General features: G+C 47.1%; 2 protein-coding genes across 12 annotated transcripts in view; both read right to left on the bottom strand.

Moving 5' to 3' along the window:
* Positions 1-10,314, bottom strand: part of CELF6 (CUGBP Elav-like family member 6) — a 31,030-nt gene extending 20,716 nt beyond the window's left edge. For all 11 annotated transcript variants that reach the window (XR_013993423.1, XR_013993424.1, XR_013993425.1 and 8 more), the window contains exons 1-2: positions 9,774-10,314; positions 6,022-6,104 (exon numbers count right to left, since the gene is read on the bottom strand). Coding sequence is in view for 8 of the 11 variants with exons in the window: in XM_081049414.1 (XP_080905540.1) it covers positions 6,022-6,104; positions 9,774-10,035 (345 nt within the window). In the remaining 3 variants the exon portion in view is untranslated. The remainder of the gene's footprint in view (positions 1-6,021; positions 6,105-9,773) is intronic.
* A 2,176-nt stretch (positions 10,315-12,490) lies between these two features.
* LOC308497513 (ferritin light chain-like) lies at positions 12,491-13,016 on the bottom strand (the record flags this gene model as incomplete). Its single annotated transcript, XM_081048289.1, is given in 3 exon segments — positions 12,491-12,710; positions 12,712-12,734; positions 12,738-13,016. Coding segments are annotated over 3 exon segments (522 nt in total).
* Positions 13,017-17,675: the final 4,659 nt, after the last annotated feature.

The raw sequence follows: 17,675 nt of genomic DNA, 5'->3' as shown, positions 1-17,675 counted from the left end.
CATTTGTAGGACTGGGGTCACTAGGCCATGTGACGATAATGGGAGAGGTAGGGCTGGAGGCTGAACCTCCAGATGCCTGGGGTATGGAGAGGGAGTTGCCAGTCTGAAGGAGCAAGGGTTCTGGGGGCACCTGGCACAGAGGCAACCCGGGAATAACAAATCACTTGAGTCAGATAGACAGGGATTGAAATCCTGGCTCCATCACTGGCAACTTCTCTGAGGTCTCTGAGCCTCAATACACATTAGTAAAAAGGAGAATCATGGTCCTACCTTCCAGGGTTGTGGTGAAAATGACAGCGGCTGCGTCTTAGTAGGTGCACCAGATGTAATACAGATTGTTTGTTTGTTTAATGGAAGGGTATGGAACTGAAAGGTGGGCAGGGGCCAGATCGGGGCAGGCTGTGAAAACCACGACAAGGAATTTGACTTTGTTGTATTCCAAAGGCGATATGGATCCAGGGAAGGGTTTTAAGCAAACTAATCTAGTCCTTGCTGTTTTATGAAAGATCTCACAAGCTGTCACCATGCAGAGAAAAGATTGGAAAGCGAAAGATTAGAGGCAGGAAAATCAGTGATACAGGAAAGGGGCGAGGGTGACCTGGGCCGGGGGAGTTGGAAATGGACAGACTCAAGAGACGTTTAGGAAGAATTAACTGGACTGAAATCCTGGTGGGCATGGGACTGAGGCGGAGGAGGAAATGATGGCTGACTCTCAGGTTCACGGCTTTGGTGTTGGGAAGGTTGGCAGTTTGGGAGTTTGGAGGTGCAGGACAAGTCCTCAAGGGAGTAGCTCGAGAGGATGAGGACAGAACTGTGGAGAGCAGTGCCCCCCGGGCTCTGGTGGCAAGGGACTTAGGTGTGCTCTGTGGCTGGAGGAGAAAGAGAGCTGCCCACAGGAACTGCCTGGGCAACCCCACCCTGCTTCCTCCCTGCCACAGCCGGGGGAGGGACGTGAGGTAACCATGGCTCCCCTTTGAAGAAAAGAAGGCATTGCCTCCTTGGCCAAGAACTTGTCACGGGACCTCAGGTGAGCTCTTGCTTTTGGCTTGCACCTATTCCCTTGAGAGTTTCCTAGGTGGCGTGCAGGCTCATGTCTGCCTCAGAGCCCAGTCCTGGGGGGGAAATCAAGGGACAGAATGTCAGCGAGATGAGAGAACAACTTACTCCAGGAAGTGAAGAGGGGAAGGCTGCAGTCAGCATGTACTCGTGGCGGGCTTTGATCCTTCTGCTCCCATCAGCAGAGGGAAGGCAAGACCCCACCCCTTCTCCCTGCTTCACTTGCCTAAAATTCCTGCCCTTAGGCTCAGCATTGCCCTCTTCAGGTGCTTCTGTCCTAATGCCAACTCCTTCCTCCACTCTGCACTCATGCTCTCAGCCCCTACCCCCCATGGGAAGAGTGTTTTCAGAGTCTCCCCAGAGAAGGGACCACTGGTGGGTCTAAGAGAGGTGTCACGCGTGCAGGGAAGAGCAGAGCAGAGCAGAGCAGAGGAAAGGCAAACTTCACCACTTCCAGCATTTTGTTCTACTCACCCCCTTCTCTAATTCAACCAAGTGCCAATGGTTCTAGACTCTATATGCACATGGTAAATACCTCTCAAGTGCGTCCTCTCCGCCTCATTCCTGCCCCATGCCCAGCTCCAGGCCAGCATCATCATTCACCTGCACTCAAGCAACCGTCCTAAAGTGTCACCCTCCCTCCGGTGGTGCTAACTCTCCAAGCCAACCTTCACCCTGTAGCCAGGGTGGTCTTTTAAAACCAGTTCCTCACTCTTTCCTGTTTAAAACCCACCCATGGTTCCCCATTGCAAGCCTCCCAGTAAATCTCAAGATCCCGAGACGAGCAGTCAGAACTTGTGAGTCCTGCCTTCCCTGCTGCCCAACGCACACGATACTGTCCATTCACGGAGAATCTTAGCTCTCTTTGCTGAACACCTTCTCTACCAGTTCTCACACTGTCCACAGATTTCCAGAAGTGGCCTTTGTCTTTCAGGTATCTAGACCTTCAAACATGATGAATTATGATCATGATTCAGCTCTGATAGCATCTCCTCTATGAAGTTTCTCCTCCCTCTTTACTCCTGCTGCGTCTTTTACGTACCCTGGTGTAAACCCCACTAAGTTGTAATGAGCTATTTCTGGGCTGGAAGCTCCTTGAGGGCAAAGACTTGACTCACTCACTGGGCATCTGCTAGCACATACAGTGCCTTTGTGTGAGTTAGAAAAAACGTGCCTTTTCCTCTGAGCTGACACAGCGCTGTGATAATGTGCATGGCTTGGTCAGTGGAGCGTGGCTGGATTTTACTCCCCATTTGCTCTTTCCACTCAAGCTGTTTTGTGCAGGGCACAACTGCAAGAGCAAATGTACTCAGTCTGTCCATCTCTTTCGCAGTGTTTAAGGGATGAATGCCCAAAGGAAAGGAAGTCATAAGCAGGGAGATACACAAGTAAGGGGGCACTTTCTCCGTCCCAGAGGTGGGGGTGAAGCTGGCCTTCACCTTCTGCAGGTGGATTCTGGGGCCTAAAGTGGGGCTGAAGGAAGTGGCTCTGGCTTCACAGGGGAGAAGCTGAAGAAGATGGGACACACCACTGAGGTTTGAAGGAAATCCTGAGTAGGGAGCCAAGCTTTGCTAGGTGACAGAAACGAGCACAGGGCAGGTGGAGGTCCCAGTGCAGCAGTTCCCAAGAAATTTCCCCGAGGGGCTCAGGATTTCTCTTTGGCATCGACGCAGCATTTCCCCGTCCCACTGACAGTCCTGCCTGTCTCCAGAAGCAGCGAGATTGATTTTGTTTCTTCTTCTCCAGGAGATGGCAGTTGTACCCGGGACCCAGCGCTTAGAGAAAGCTGGACACCCTCCTCCCTCTATTCTGGTGGGCCTGAGGCCAGGTGAATAAAGCTGCCGCTGCCTCTGGCAGGCCCGGAGGAAAGATTGATGGCATGGACATTGCTGGGGCTGGCCAATGGAGCCATCAATTTTCATTTAGGAGAATAATTAAATATTAATTTTCACTTTGTTAAGCTGGGGAGGGGGAACAAAGCCAATCCTGGCAGTGCCAGAGAAGGCCAGGCCATGTTGGAAGACTGTAGATGAAAGGGTGGGAGGGGACAGCTATATCCAGTTACCAACCCCTCCAAGACCCCAGACCCCACTCTGTCACCACCTTGGCTCAGATAACAGAGAACAAGTTCTGGAGCCAGACTACCTGGCCTCAAAACCTATATCCTCCCATTAGTAGCTACATACACTTGTTTTCTATGACTCAGTTTCTTCATCTATAAAATGGGAATGCCAATAACAATACCTTCTTCACAGAGGATTAAATGACTTCGAATATGTAAAGTTCCGGAATCCATAAATGTTACTTACTATTATTTCTCTTTTCTTCCCCATAAATTATCCCAGTAGTCTAGGGCTTCACAGCCCTTTATCAGGCGCTCTTAGCCTCATAGTCTTCCAGGTACCTCTTATCATGTGGAGCCCTGTGGCTGGTTGAGGAGGGGTGTTATTTTCCCAAAGTTCATCTTCATTTTTTCAGTGCCTTTTAGTTGCTTTCAGAATAAAGTCCAAACTCCTCAGCCTGGCATTCAGAGGTTCCTGTCTACCCAGGGGATCCTTCTCTGGATTCTCTCCGGCCGGGCCCACGCTCACAGGAGCCCTCCCCCACACTTCCAGCCCCGTTTCACACACATCCTGTTCCTTCTGTCTCCGCACCTCTACCATGCTGTTTCCCACATGGAATGTTACGGTTTGTCTCAGTGACACTTAATTCTAATTCTAGCCACAGAAGTCATTTACTCTCATGGTTGGATGAATGACTTCTACTCCTCCTCCTACTAACACTGCTGTTACTATTACTACTACTACCACCACCAGCTAACCTATATTGGGTTCAGCCCTTTATATGACAGTTCATTTAATTATTACAACAGCCCTAGGAGTTCAATTTGACAGATGAGGAAGCTTAGGCTTAGAGAGGTGAAGACTTGCCCAGTGTCACCGAGTTAGTGAGTGGTGAAGCCTGGATCCATGGCCAGGTCTGTCTGACTCCAGAGCTCGCACACAGGTACTGGGGAGAGTGATAAGCTGGTGTTACTAGACACTAAATCTTCAAGAGTGAGGCTTCAATTCTTAGGGTTGGTTCTAGGATCTGACATCCCATTAACAGCTTGCTCAGCTCTAGGAAAACTTTGTCCCCTTGCTGGGCAGCTTCAATTCAAAGAAATGACTTCTTTAGCTTGAGATGAAGGTAGTGTTTCTGTTCTTTACAGGGTCGGACACTTAAGTTCGTGAACTCACCCTAGAAAAAGTGCTGCACACCTCATTGCTGAATCTCACTACGGTCACCTTCGAAGTCCTCCCCTTGGGAAGCTATGCACCGACGCCAGCACCTAGTCCACCCTTCAAAGCAATTTTGAAACTCTTTTTCTGGAATGGCCATCAGAGCTGTCGTCATATGGCCATTGATGTCCTGAATGTCATCAAAATGTCTTCCTTTCAATATTTCCTTTATCTTCAGGTAAAGAAAGAAGTCATTGGGGGCCAGAGCAGGTGAGTAGGGAGGGTTGTTTACTGGCTAAAAACTCCCTCACAGGCAGTGCTGTGTGAACTGGTGCATTGTCATGATGCAAGAGCCATGAATTGTTGGTGAAAAGTTTGGGTCATCTAACTTTTTCATGCAGCCTTTTCACTTCCAAATGGTAAACTTGGTTAACTGTTTTTGTGCAGTTGGTACAAATTCATAACGAATAATCCCTCTGATACCAAAAAAGGTTAGCAACAGCGTTGCAACAGGTTTGCAAACTGAACTGTCACACATTGTATACCCACTGATCCTGATCCTTTCCTCTGGGGCCACCCACAGAAAACCAAGTCCCTCTGCAGAATCTGAAGGTGATCACCCCGACCTCCAACAGTCATATTTATCAAGATCTTACTCTGTGCCAGGCACTTGCTAACCCTCAGTTAATCCTCATGATAGCCCAGTGAGCTAAGCGTTAGTATCACCCCCTCCCTATAGATGAGGAAATGGACGTTCAAGAAGCCAAGTCATGTATCCTGAGACACAGAACTGGCAAACGGAAGAGCTGGGATTCAAATCCAGGTCTGTGAGTCTCAAAAACAACTCTTATTAATGTTAGGATGCCTCTCTAGTAAACCCCCACTAAACCCTGTCTTCTCCAGCTAACTAGCTCCAATTTCTGCAAACTGTTACCCCCTGTCTATATTACGTCCTCATCCCATCATGGTCTCTTTTTGGTGGGCTAATGACCCTCTTAAATCTGAGGCCTTGGGCTGGACACAGTCCGGGTTAGCCGCCCAGGACATTTGCATACTGCTCCTGTTCCAGACGCATCACTCCTTGGACAAGAGAATGTGAAGATGGGTAGTGTCACTTGCTCTTGGTGAACTCATGCTGGTTCCTAACAATCACCACTTCCTTCCTGCCACGTGGCCAACAGGCCCTTCTTTGCCTTTTGTCCAGTGATTGGCCATTAGCCAAGGCCGTACCAGGTGTCATGGGTACATAATGGCCTGGCTGCCTGGAGAATCAGGTCTCTCTTAACTTCAGCCAAGTGTTTTAGGTGCAGAGGGAAGGCAGTCTTGATGAGTCAAGGCACCCCAAAAAAACACTACAGAAATATAACCAGAGGGGCATGCCATTAAGGACCTGAGAATTGGAGAAAAGGGGCTACCAGCCCAGAAGAGCCCTAAGCCATGTGTCTGCATCCATGCTCACACCAGTGACAAATGACACCTGAAGCCATGACTTTAGCCAAGGTAGGCAAATTCCAGTGTAGCCTACCACACTGATGCTTCTCCTCAAAGATGGGATGGAACCATTTCTTTCAGCCGGAAGAAGAACCTGTACCAGCAGTCCAGGGCACAGGTAAGCCTCTCCTAGAAAGATGGCTCTACTGCTAATTCCTGGTTTCAGTCCAGCTCCTATGTTCTGCTTTGGCATGCACGTAGGGCATGTCGCCAGGTTGAGGTGATTCCCACCCCCCAACCCTGGTGGACTTACCCCTGGCAGGGTCTTCTGCTCGTGCAGTGCACTCTGGGCCTTGAGAGCAGAGTCCCGGGCGCAGTAGGTGAGGAAGGCACAGCCTGGGGAGGAAGAGGCTGGCTCAGGGGGTTTCCTGAAACCCCCAAATACTCTTCCTGGAAATACTCCATTAAGTTGACAAACTCAAGGCCACTCTCCTTTAAGCAAGGACACTGCTTCTTCTCTGCCTCCTACCCTCTCTGAAATTAGGGGTTTCATGTGCCTGTGTCCAATGCTCTGGCTCCCTTTCATTTGCTCTTGACCTCCTGCCTAGGGAACATGGGTCCCCACACCCAGTCACATGTTCATACAATCCCACATCTTTCCTCCCGACTCCAGCCATAAATCCTGTTGGGGTTAAACCTCCCTAAGCGGCTTTGCCTTCAGCTTTAAGCCCAGCCTGCCCCTTCCTTTTTGGATTCATACTCAGAGTCTCCCAGAATCAGCCTTGATTCCTTCCCAACTCAGTTTCGGATGGGAAGGGGTAGAAGAGGAGAAGGAAGGTTGGGATCCAAGTCCAGGACCCCACAACTCCTTTCTAAAACTTCCCTCCTCCAAATTTGAAGCTGCGGAATGGGATAATTTGAGGCTTAGAAGATAGGGCTGGCTTCCTGTAAGTGGGAGCTTCCAGGACCCCCAATCCTATCCAAGGAGCTTGATCTGTCAGCTCTCCCAGTGTTTCAAGATAGGGCATCTTAAAGGGTTATTGTGCCCCAAATCTGACTTCTCTAAAAGAGCTACTAGATTATAGGGAAGAGGAGTCTGGGTTGAACCAAAAGTCCTACCCCTTTTTGTTCAGCCTCAGAACCTGTGGCCTACTAGGAAACACTGAGGCAGGGATCTTCTCCTTTCCAACAGTCACTGAGCTCTCATTTAGGAAATATTTACTGAATGCTTACTTATGGTGGGGCATTATGATGGGCTTGGGGATAAAGTGGCAAAAAGACAGACACATTCTATGCCTTCGTGTGGATTATATAAAGAATCATGAGGGGCATGCAACTGAATCCAAAGGGCTGAGGAATGTCTCAAAGCACCCACTGAGTCTGCAATAACAAATAGGGTTTAACCAGGTGACAAGAAGGGTGGTGGTTATTTCAAGAGAGGGAATGCCATGTATGAAGACTGTCAAGAATTCAGTGTGTTGGAGAAATGGGTGGAAGGCCAGTCTGGTTGGAGATTGGTGAATAGAGGCAGAGTAGCCAGTGAGGTGTGCAGGTATCAGGTCATCTATAGTCTTGTACACCTCAGTCTGGATTTTTAACTTTTTTCTAAGAGCAGTGGAGAGCCACTAATGGGTTTTAAACAGGGTTGTGGCATGATAAGACCTGCATTTTCAAAAAGAGCCTTTTGAGTGTAGGAAGGAGAAAGGCTGAAGGAAGAGAAAGTGGATGTGGGCAGCCTTTAGGAGCTTGGTGCAGTTTTCCACTTAGACTTCAGCGGACTAGAAAGGCAAATGGGAGCTTTTCTCCAATGCCTTCTATGTGGCTTCCCCCTGAAGGTGGGTGGATATTTGCTGTTTGTTGAGTTAATGGCACCTTACAGAGCTCCTGGGACAAATTCTCATCGTATCAATAGGGAAACTGAAGCCCAGAGAGTGTGTCTGTGGCAGGATAGGGTTTAGAATCTCTTAACTCCTAGGCTGAGGTTGTTTTTCAAAGCACTGTGTCTGCCTCCCTCAGTATCCAGCCATCAAAAGGAAAATGAGTCACTGGCTTTTGGACGTCATTGTTGCTGGGGAGAGGGTGGGAAAGATGCTGACTTGGAGACCCTCCCTGATCATCTTGCAAGGCAATCCTGCCTTGGAGAGTTGCAGGTTGGTTTGGGGCTAAATCACCAAACATCGGATTCTGCTTACTTCTCTTTTCCATCTTCTGTCACCAACCCATATCAGCTGACATCAGAACTGGGCAGGGCTGGGGCCCTGTCTGAAAGGCTCAGGGGCCCAACTGCTGCCTAAAGGAGCCCATGTGGATTACCTGAGATAGGGGGTGGAAGAATGAAGGGATGGAATGACAGAGAAGCATGGCTTGAGGGAGGGGGTGAATGAAAAAAACAGGAAAAATTAGGACTAAGTGGAGAGAGAATATGAGAAAACAGTCTAGAGACTCTGATGGTGTTTGAGTGAGAATTAAATGTATTCTATACACTTCCCTTATTGTAAAGATGACTCCCCAAATTAGCTTTTATTTACATACTGAAATAAATGTCTAGAAAATAAGAAAATAAATTGCTATGGATGGATGGACAGCCAGGCAGCCAGACTGCATTAGAAGGAATCTGGATGTTATGCTCTTGTCCTTTCATGCCCCGTTTAAAATAACCCCACCCCAAAGGGTAGGAGATGCTACCTACTTGGTCCCAGATCTTCTATGGGCATTTATTTTCCTGAAGTCACTAGGAACTCCCCAAGGCCTCCCAATTGAAAAGAGGTGGAAGCCTGATTACAGCTCCCTTAGGGAAGTACCTTTAGCTGTTATCCAGGGCCCACCACTTCTCTCCCAGGAAAATCATGGAGGATAGTTGGTGAACTTTCCCTCCCCCAAATCCTGAAACCACAGCATGGTGAAAGTAGGGAGAGATAAAGTGTTTCTCCTCAAATCATTTCCTTCCCCCATCCATGTATGACATGTGACTCTGGCTCTCTTACTCCAGCCCAGCCTGGAAAGACTTTTCTGCATGTAAACAAGCCTCCTCCCTCTCTCTACAGGAAGAAAGGGGTGTGGCTGGATAGGACTGTGATGCTTCTGTCTTTCTAGCAGGGGCAGGGAGAAGACCCCTTTTCTGCTTCTTCAACCTGACTCACCCTAAGTCTCTGGCCCACAGGCTCTGGTCCAGGACCAGCCTGTGAGGAAGGGAAAAGAGGAGGCCACAAAGGGCAAAGTTGAGGCACAGGATTGGGGTGATTAGGGGATGAAAAAAGTGCAGGGTCAGCTGAGAGGAAACCTGAGATGAGGGGGCACAAGGTGGCAAGAGTTCCAAGCCAAGGTTAGGGTTCTGGACTCAAATCAGAGGCAGACAGTGTTGGGATCCTGGCAAGGGGTAGGAGAGATTGGAAGTTACTCTTAAACATCAGGGTGGAATTTGGAGCTGAGAACCCCCTGGGAAGGGAATTGGATTTTGTGAGTTCGCTAGGCCTGGGTTCTGAAGAAGGGGAGAGTTTGGATCTGTGGCATTTTAAGGTGGCAGTCTAAGAGTCAAAAGAAGACTCCGGAGTTTGGCTGGGCTTGGAGGCCAGAATGAGGGGTGCAAGTTCAAGATGTGTGTGTGGGTGGTTATGCTTAAGTGGGGTGGCATCAGATGGGGGTGTTCAGGAATGATTGGGTCCAGCATTTGGAGGACTGAAGGTATTAGAGACCTAGAAGGTGGAATAAGTTTCCAAATTCCAGGCTTTGGGATGTCTAATGGGAAGAATGGAGGGAGGTCCAACTGAAAGGCAGGGACTGTTGGGATGTGAGAGGCGAAGAGTAGGAAGTTTGAGAACATGTCAGAGGACCAGAGTGATGATCAGAGGAAGGACAACAGAGAAAATTCTGGGTTAGGGGTTCCGTGATCTGGGGAGGATACTGGGCTGAAGTGAGGCTGATATTGGACTGCCCCTAGGTAGGGCTAGGGTTGGGGCTGAGGTTGAGGCTGGAGTTTGGGTTGGGCCGCACTCTAATCGGATTGGGGCTGGGCAGGGCTGGGCAGGGCTGGGCTGGGCTGGGCTGGACTGGGCTGACCCCGCGCACCTTTGTGGAGGCCGGTGAGCCGGTCCTTCAGCACCGTCAGCTCGTAGATTCGGCCGAACTCCTCGAACAGCGGCTTGAGGTCCTGCTCGTCCAAGCCCCGCGGGATCTGCCCCACGAAGAGCTTGATGGCGTCGTGGTCCTTCATGGGCACCGCAGGACCTGGGTTTAGCCCGCTCATGCCGATGCCGCTGTCCGCGGTGCTGAAACCCAGGCGCGGGCCGGGGCCGGCGGGCGGTGCAGACCCTCCGGGCGCCGCGGCCATATCCCCGGCCGGCCCGCCCTCCCGCCGGTCCCACCGGTCCCGCCTGTCCCGCCGTCCCCTCCCTGGACCGGTGGCGACGGCCAGGAGGGAGGGGGCGGGGCCCGGGCAGCGAGGGCTGGGGGCTGCACAGGGGGCGGGGTCCCTGGTGGAGGGGCGTGCAAGGGGAGGGGCGGGCTGGAAAGAGGCGGGGCCGGGGGCGGGGCAGGCCCGGGCGAGCCTGCCGGACGCTGGGGTCTGGTTTCAGGTGCCCGCTCCGCTCTCTCTGGGCTCCCGCCGGAGCTCTCCCGGAGCCGAGCCCTGAGCCCCAGCCCCCGTGCTTGGTGACGTCAGGCAGCTGGCCGCCGAGTCTACGCAAATGATTTGCATAATGAGGAAGCAGCGTCCAATCAGAGCTGGAGTTGACCGGGCTCGGCCGGGGGCGGAGGGACGGCTGGGCTCACGCGCGCCTGCTCGCCATGGCAACCGGACCTTCGGATGCCCTGTGTGTGTCGAGTATGTGCGGGCGTGGCCGTGAATCGCGCGTGTGCGCCTTAGACCGCGTGAGGGAAAGTAGCTTCGTCATGCGTCTGCGGGAGTCGGAGCTGCCCCCCTCCTCACACACAAGCACACACAAGCACACGCACCTCTAATCACAGGAGCCTTTCCTGCGGGGGCGGATGGGGATTCCTGTCCCTTTCACACTCCCAAAGCCCGTTCCTCCGAGCCCTCCTACCCCGCCCCATCACACATCTCTCTTCCGTGTCTTCAACCATTTCCTTACCCACGAGCATCAAACACGTTCTTCCCTGCACACCCCCCTCCCCCGTTTTTAATTTTTTTTTAAAGAAAGAGAAAAAAATAAAACAAAAACTCCAAAACACTCTTTGAACTCGGATTCCTCCTCAGGAGAGAGAGAGAACTTATTCGCCATATTTGCTCAGATAACCTAGTTCATCGCAATTCCGTGAGCTCAAAAGAGTTATCCATCCACCTTGTCTGGAAAACGAAGCTGAGTGAGGGTCCAGTAGGTTAGGACCAGGCCCGCCCCTAACATCTGCAGGGCCCATGGCAAGAGAAGAAATGGAAATAGACAAACAGTGTGTCTATATATTTAAAAGAGGTAAAATGAGTTCAAATTTGTTAAATAAAATATGTTCGCGTCTCATTTTCACAAATACATGTTCATAATAAAAATATATGTAAAGCTGTTTTTTATATGATTGAATGTTGGCAAAATATCAGAGCTGATGGAATTTTATTACTCTTGCTCATGTCTGAGTATTCTCTTGATGGGCCAGTGATGTTTGGACAGAGGAGTAATACAATAAAGATAAATAATTCATAAATTATATGTTTATTTTATAAAACTTTTTCTTGTCTTTTTTCATGTAAAATTGCTAACCTGTGTCCACTGATTGTTCTGAGAAACTCTCAAGAGCAGCAATAGCAATTGGAATCAACAAAATATTATTCAGAAATAAATTGTGATTTTTAAAAAAAAATTATTTTTTAAATTTTAACAAAAGTTACTTCTTGTAATTACCTGATTATGAAGTGGGTTACTATAACATTTTACTTTCATTCAATTCGATGTAATTTTAAACTTCCTTTGACCCATGGATTATTTATAAGTGTATTGGTTAGTTTTCAAATGTTTGAAGATTTTCCTGTTATCTTTCTGTTAATGATTTCTAGTTTGAATCCATTATGGTCAGAAAACATATGGTCTGTGTGATTTCACTTCTTTTGCATTTGTTTATAGATTTTTATGACCCTCAGAATATGATGTATCTTTGTAAATGTTTTGTTGGTATTTGAAAAGAATGCATATTCTGCTGTTGTTGGATGGTGTGTTCTATAAAAGCTGATTAGATCCTGTCAGTTGATGGTGTTGAGTTCTTCTATATCCTTGCTGACTTTACGTCTTGTTGTTTTATCAACTGTTGAGGGGTGTTGAAGTCTCCAATTATAATTGTGAATTTATCTATTTTCCCTTTTTGTTATATTACTTTCTTTTTTCTTTTTTAAGGGGAACAGGACTTTATTGGGGAACAATGTGTACACTTCCAGAATTTTTTCCAAGTTAAGTTGCCTGTCCCCCCAGTCGTAGCCATGGCGGGCACAGTCCAGCTTCAGGTCCAGCCACCGTCGTTAGCCGCAGGGGTGCAGCCCACCATCCCCTGCAGGAGTCCAACCGGCAACCTGGTAGTTGAGAGCCCACTGGCCCATGTGGGAATCAAACCAGCAGCCTTCGGTGTTAGGAGCACGGAGCTTCAACCGCCTGAGCCACCAGTCTGGCCCTACTTTCTTTTTTCCCTGCAAAAAGTTTTATTGTTTCAATTTGGTCCATGGCATGGGAGGGGGCTCCAGGGTGGTTAGAAGCCTGCCTAGTAATTGCAGGGAGAAGCTCAGGCAGAAGCCCAACACCAGGGGGATGCAGAGGGGCCCCTCAAAGGCCTCTGGACTTCAAAGTGTCCTACTGGTACTTGAGGGTGAGCTTTTCAAAGAGATACTTGCCTAGCAAAGCCTGGAAGCCAACCACCCTGTGGAGGTTAGTCAGGTGGTCGCCCATCTTCTTGATGAGTTTCACCTCCTCATCCAAGAAGTGGCTCTTCAGGAAGTCATAGAGATGGGCGTCTGTGTGGGCAAAACATAGGGCATGCAGATCCAAACGGATCTGGTTTAGGTTTCTCTGTGACCATGGCATCTTCCATGGCTTCCTAAGTTTTACCCCACTCATCTTGGAAAGGCTTCTGTAGGTCCCAGAAGAGGGTGTGGCCACCACACTGGTTTTGCATCTTCAAGAGACACTCGGTGCCTTCGTGTTTCTCCTTGGCCAACTCACGGAAGAAGTGACCCATGCCCTCCAGAACCACAGTGTTGTGGTTGAAATAGAAGCCCAGAGAGAGATATGTGTAGGAGGCCTGCAAATGCAAGTTGATCAAGTAGTTGATGGTGGCCTCCACCTTGCTGGAATACTTTTGACAAACTTTGGGGCTCATGGTTGCTCAGCAATAAGGGGTTAAGCCAAAAAATGGTGTTGGCTAGTCTTGAAGGCTGAGGATGGCTGAAATGGTTCTGAAGGTTGTGACTGGAAAAGAAGTTGGAGGGTGGCTGGAGATAGGAAGAGGGACATCTCTGCGTCTGTTCTGTCCAAACACTGCTGAAGCTAGAGACAGATCTGAGGGACTGACAAGGACACTGTCCAGTTATATTAGTTTTTGTTCACATGTTTTGCAGCTTTGTTGGTTGGTGCATACACATTTATGATTGCTGTCTTCTTTTATCTCTGCGTTCTTGATAAATTTCTTACTCTGAAATCAACTTTATTGGATATCATATAGCCAACCATGATTTCTTTTGGTTAATGTTTGCATGGTATATCTTTTTCCATCCTTTTATTTTCAACCTACCTATACTGCTAAATTTCAAGTGAGTTTCTTGTAGACAGCATATAGTTGGGTCATTTTTTAAAAACCAGGCCACTAATCTTTGTCTTTTAATTGCTGTATTTTGACCATTTACATTTAATGTAATTATAAGCATGTTAGGGCTTCATTGTTTAAAATCAAACATTTTGTTGTTTGTTTGTTTGTTTGCTTGTTTATTATTGGGGAACAGTGTGTTTTTCCAGGATGTCAAGTCATTTTTTAATCTAGTTGTGTGTGGGGGTGTACAGCTCAGCTCCAAGTCAAGTCATGTTTTCAATCTAGTTGTGGAGGGCGCAGCTCAGCTCCAAGTCAAATCATTGTTTTCAATCTAGTTGTGTAGGGCGCAGCTCTCTGGCCCATGTGGGACTCGAACCGGTGACCTTGGTGGTATGAGGACCATGCTCCAATCACTGAGCCAACCGACTGTCCACCAGAGGCTCAGCTCCAGGCTCAAGCAGTTGCTTCTCACTGGACCATATGAGAATAGAACTGTCAACCTTGGTGTATGAGCACCACCCTCTAACCACCCACCAGCGCTCTAATCACTCGGCTCCAAGCTCAAGTCATTGTTTTCAATCTAGTTGTGGAGGATGCAATTCACTGGCCCATGTAGGAACCGAACTGGCAACCTTGTTGTTAAGAACTCGCACTCTAACAAACTGAGCCATCCGGCTGCCCCAGGGCTTAATTTTTTGCCACTTAGTTTTTTGTTTTCATTCCCTCTGTTCTTCCTTTCTCTTGTTTTCTTTTTTCTACCTACCTATGGGTTATTTGTTTCTTATTTTAGATACATTAAACATACATATCTTAACATAGTCTACTGGTGTTGATATTTTACCAGTTCAAGTGAAATGTAGAAAAGTCACTTACCTTTAAATCCCTTTATCTTCCCTCATTTATAATATAATTGCCTTAACTATGTTCTTTACATAGTTTGAGAACCAATTCAGATAGTGTTACTCAAAAACAATTTGGAAAACTCAAGAGGAGCAGTAAAGCCTATAATATTTACCTATACTTTTTCTTCTTTAATTGCTCTTTCCCCCTTCCAGATTAAGATTCCCCCTTCCAGTCTAAGATTTCTTCTTTTATCATTTCCTTTATGTTTTAAGAACTTCTTTAGCCATTCTTTTTTAACCTTTTTTAAAAAAATTAGGTTCACATGTACAAAGCAACATAATAGTTAGACATTTAAACCCCTCATGAAGTGCTAACCCACTCTCAAGCTACTACCCCTCTGACATCTTATATAGCTGTCACAATACCATCAACTATTTTCCCTATGCTGTACTCCACATCCCATGACTATATATACCTATATATTTAGTTATAGTTGACATTCAATAATATTCTACTTCACCTTCAGATGTACAGTGCATTGGTCAGGTAGCTACACAGTCTATGAAGTGATCCCCCTGATAAGTCCAGTGCTGATCTGGCACCTTACATGATCTTTACAACATTGTTGATTATATTCCCTAAACTGTATTAACTATCAATTTATATTTCTAAATGCCTTCAACTTTTTCACCCTGACCCCAGCCCCATTCCTATCTATCACCCTGATAGCTCTAGTACCTATCTGGCACCATACATAGTTATTACAACATTGTTGACTATATTCCTTATGCTATAACCTACATCCCAATGACTACTATATAACACCCAATTTGTTCTTCTTAATCCCTTCCCCTTTCACCCATCCTTAACCCCCCTTCCCATCTTAAAGAAGTCCCTTTAAGAGTCCTTGTAATATTGGTTTAGTGGTGATGAACTCCTTCAGCTTTTTCTTCTCTTGGAAGCTCCTGATCTGTTCTTCAATTCTAAATGACAGCCTTGCTGGGAAGAGCAATCTTGGTTATATGCTGTTGCTTTTCATCACTTGGAATATTTCCTGCCACTCTCTTCTTGCCTGCAAAGTTTCTGTTGAGAAATCAGCTGACAGTCTTACAGGGCTTCCTTGTAACTAACTGCTTTTCTCTTGCTGCTTTTAAGATTATCTTTGTATTTAACCTTTGGCATTTTAATTATGATATGTCTTGGTGTTGGCCTCTTTGGATTTATCTTATTTGGGACTCTGTGCTTCCTGGACTTGTATGCCTATTTCCTTCCCCAGGTTAGGGAAGTTTTCTGTCATTATTTCTTCATAGGTTTTCAATTCCTTGCTCTCTCTCTTCTCCTTCTGGTACCCCTATAATGTGAATGTTGGTATGCTTGATATTGTCCCGGAGGCCCCTTAATCTCTCCTCAACTTTTTGAATTCTTTTTTCTGTTTGCTGTTCTGGTTGGGTGTTTTCTTTTACCTTATCTTCTACATCGCTGGTTGGATCCTCTGCTTCATCTAATTTACTGTTGATTCCTTGTAATATATTTTTCATTTCCATTATTGTATCCTTTACTTCTGACTGGTTCTTTTTTAAGGTTTCCATCTCCATTTTTATGAGATCATTGAGCAGTCTTATAACCAGTGTTTAGAACTCTGCGTCTGATACCTTGCTTATCTTCATTTCGCTTAGTTCTTTTTCTGGAGCTTTGCTCTGTTCTTTCATTTGGGACATGTTTCTTTTTTTTTTAAATTAAAGTTTATTGGGGCGACAATTGTTAGTAAAGTTACATAGATTTCAGGTGTACAATTCTGTATTACATCATCTATAAATCCCATTATGTGTTCACCACCCAGAGTCAGTTCTCCTTCCATCACCATATATTTGTTCTCCTTTACCCTCATCTACTACCCCCTTTTCCCCCTTACCCTCTGGTAACCACTAAACTATTGTCTGTGTCTATCAGGTTTTATTTCTCATTTGTTTATCTTGTTCTTTTGTTGTTTTTGGTTTATATACCACACATCAATGAAATCATATGGTTCTCTGCTTTTTCTGTCTGACTTATTTCACTTAGCATTATAATCTCAAGATCCATCGGTGTTGTCACAAATGGTCCTATTTCATCTTTTCTTACCGCTGAATAGTATTCCATTGTGTATATATACCACAACTTCTTTATCCATTCATCTATCGAAGAACATTTTGGTTGTTTCCATGTCTTGGCCACTATAAATAAAGCTGCAATGAACATTGGAGCACACGTGTCTTTATTTGTACATGTTTTCAGATTTTTTGGGTAGATACCCAGAAGAGGGATTGCTGGGTCATATGGTAATTCTATTCATAATTTTTTGAGGAACCTCTACATTGCCTTCCATAGCGGCTGCACCAGTCTGCATTCCCACCACCAGTGTATGAGGGTTCCTTTTTCTCCACAGCCTCTCCAACACTTGTTATTATTTGTCTTGTTGATGATAGACATTCTAACTGGGGTCAGGTGATATCTCATTGTGGTTTTTATTTGCATTTCTCTGATGATTAGTGATGTTGAGCATTTTTTCATATGTCTATCTGCCATTTGTGGGACATGTTTCTTTATCTCCACATTTTGGCTGTCTCCCTGTGTTTGTTTCTATGTATTAGGTAGGGCTGCTACATCTTCCAGTCTTAATAGAGTGGCCTAATGTAATAGGTGTGCTTTGGGGTTCAGTGGCACAGTCTTTCTGGTCACCTGAGCCACACACTTCAGGTGTATTCCTTGTGTGGGTTGTGTGTGCCCTCCTCTTATAGACGAACCTTGATTGATAATTGCACATCAATGTGAGGGACTGACCCTTGGGCTCACTGTTGTGAGGACTGGCCTTAACTACGGTTGGAAGAGCTGTGCAGAGGCTGATCCTATGGATCAGGATGTGCCTCAGCAGGACTCTGGTGCCTGCCCAATCTGTCCCTTGGGTGCATCGTACTTGGAGACGGCTAGGTGATGCTCCAACTCATTTTGAAGCTGGCCACTGGGAGGCACCAGCCCCAGGACCACCTTGGAAGGAATCTGCCGTAGATCAAGTTCAGCCACAGCCCCTGCCCCATCCAGGGCCACCTAGTGGGAGCCAGAAAGAAATCTGCAGATGGCTGCCACCTGTGTTGTGCTTGGAAGTGCCTTGAGAGGCCAAGCCGCGAACCAAGGCCAGCTGCCACTAGTGCTGGCTAAGGGCTGCTCAGCCAGAGGTATAGGACATGCTGAAGCCAGATGCTGCTTATCTGGGTTCTGCTAACCTTTGAGAGTCTAGGAGTCTGCAGCTTGAGCCAAGGTAGGTCATCTGCATGAAAAAGCCCTGGAAGCAGCCTACGTGTGCCTGAAAGTTGGGTGGGGGGGAAAGAAAGGTGGAGACTCAGAAATGGCGCC

Source organism: Rhinolophus hipposideros (genome assembly GCF_964194185.1).
Source record: "Rhinolophus hipposideros genome assembly, chromosome: 5".
Taxonomy (NCBI): domain Eukaryota; kingdom Metazoa; phylum Chordata; class Mammalia; order Chiroptera; family Rhinolophidae; genus Rhinolophus; species Rhinolophus hipposideros.
Note: the sequence above shows the minus strand (reverse complement) of the source record. Positions and strands in the feature narration are given on the sequence as shown.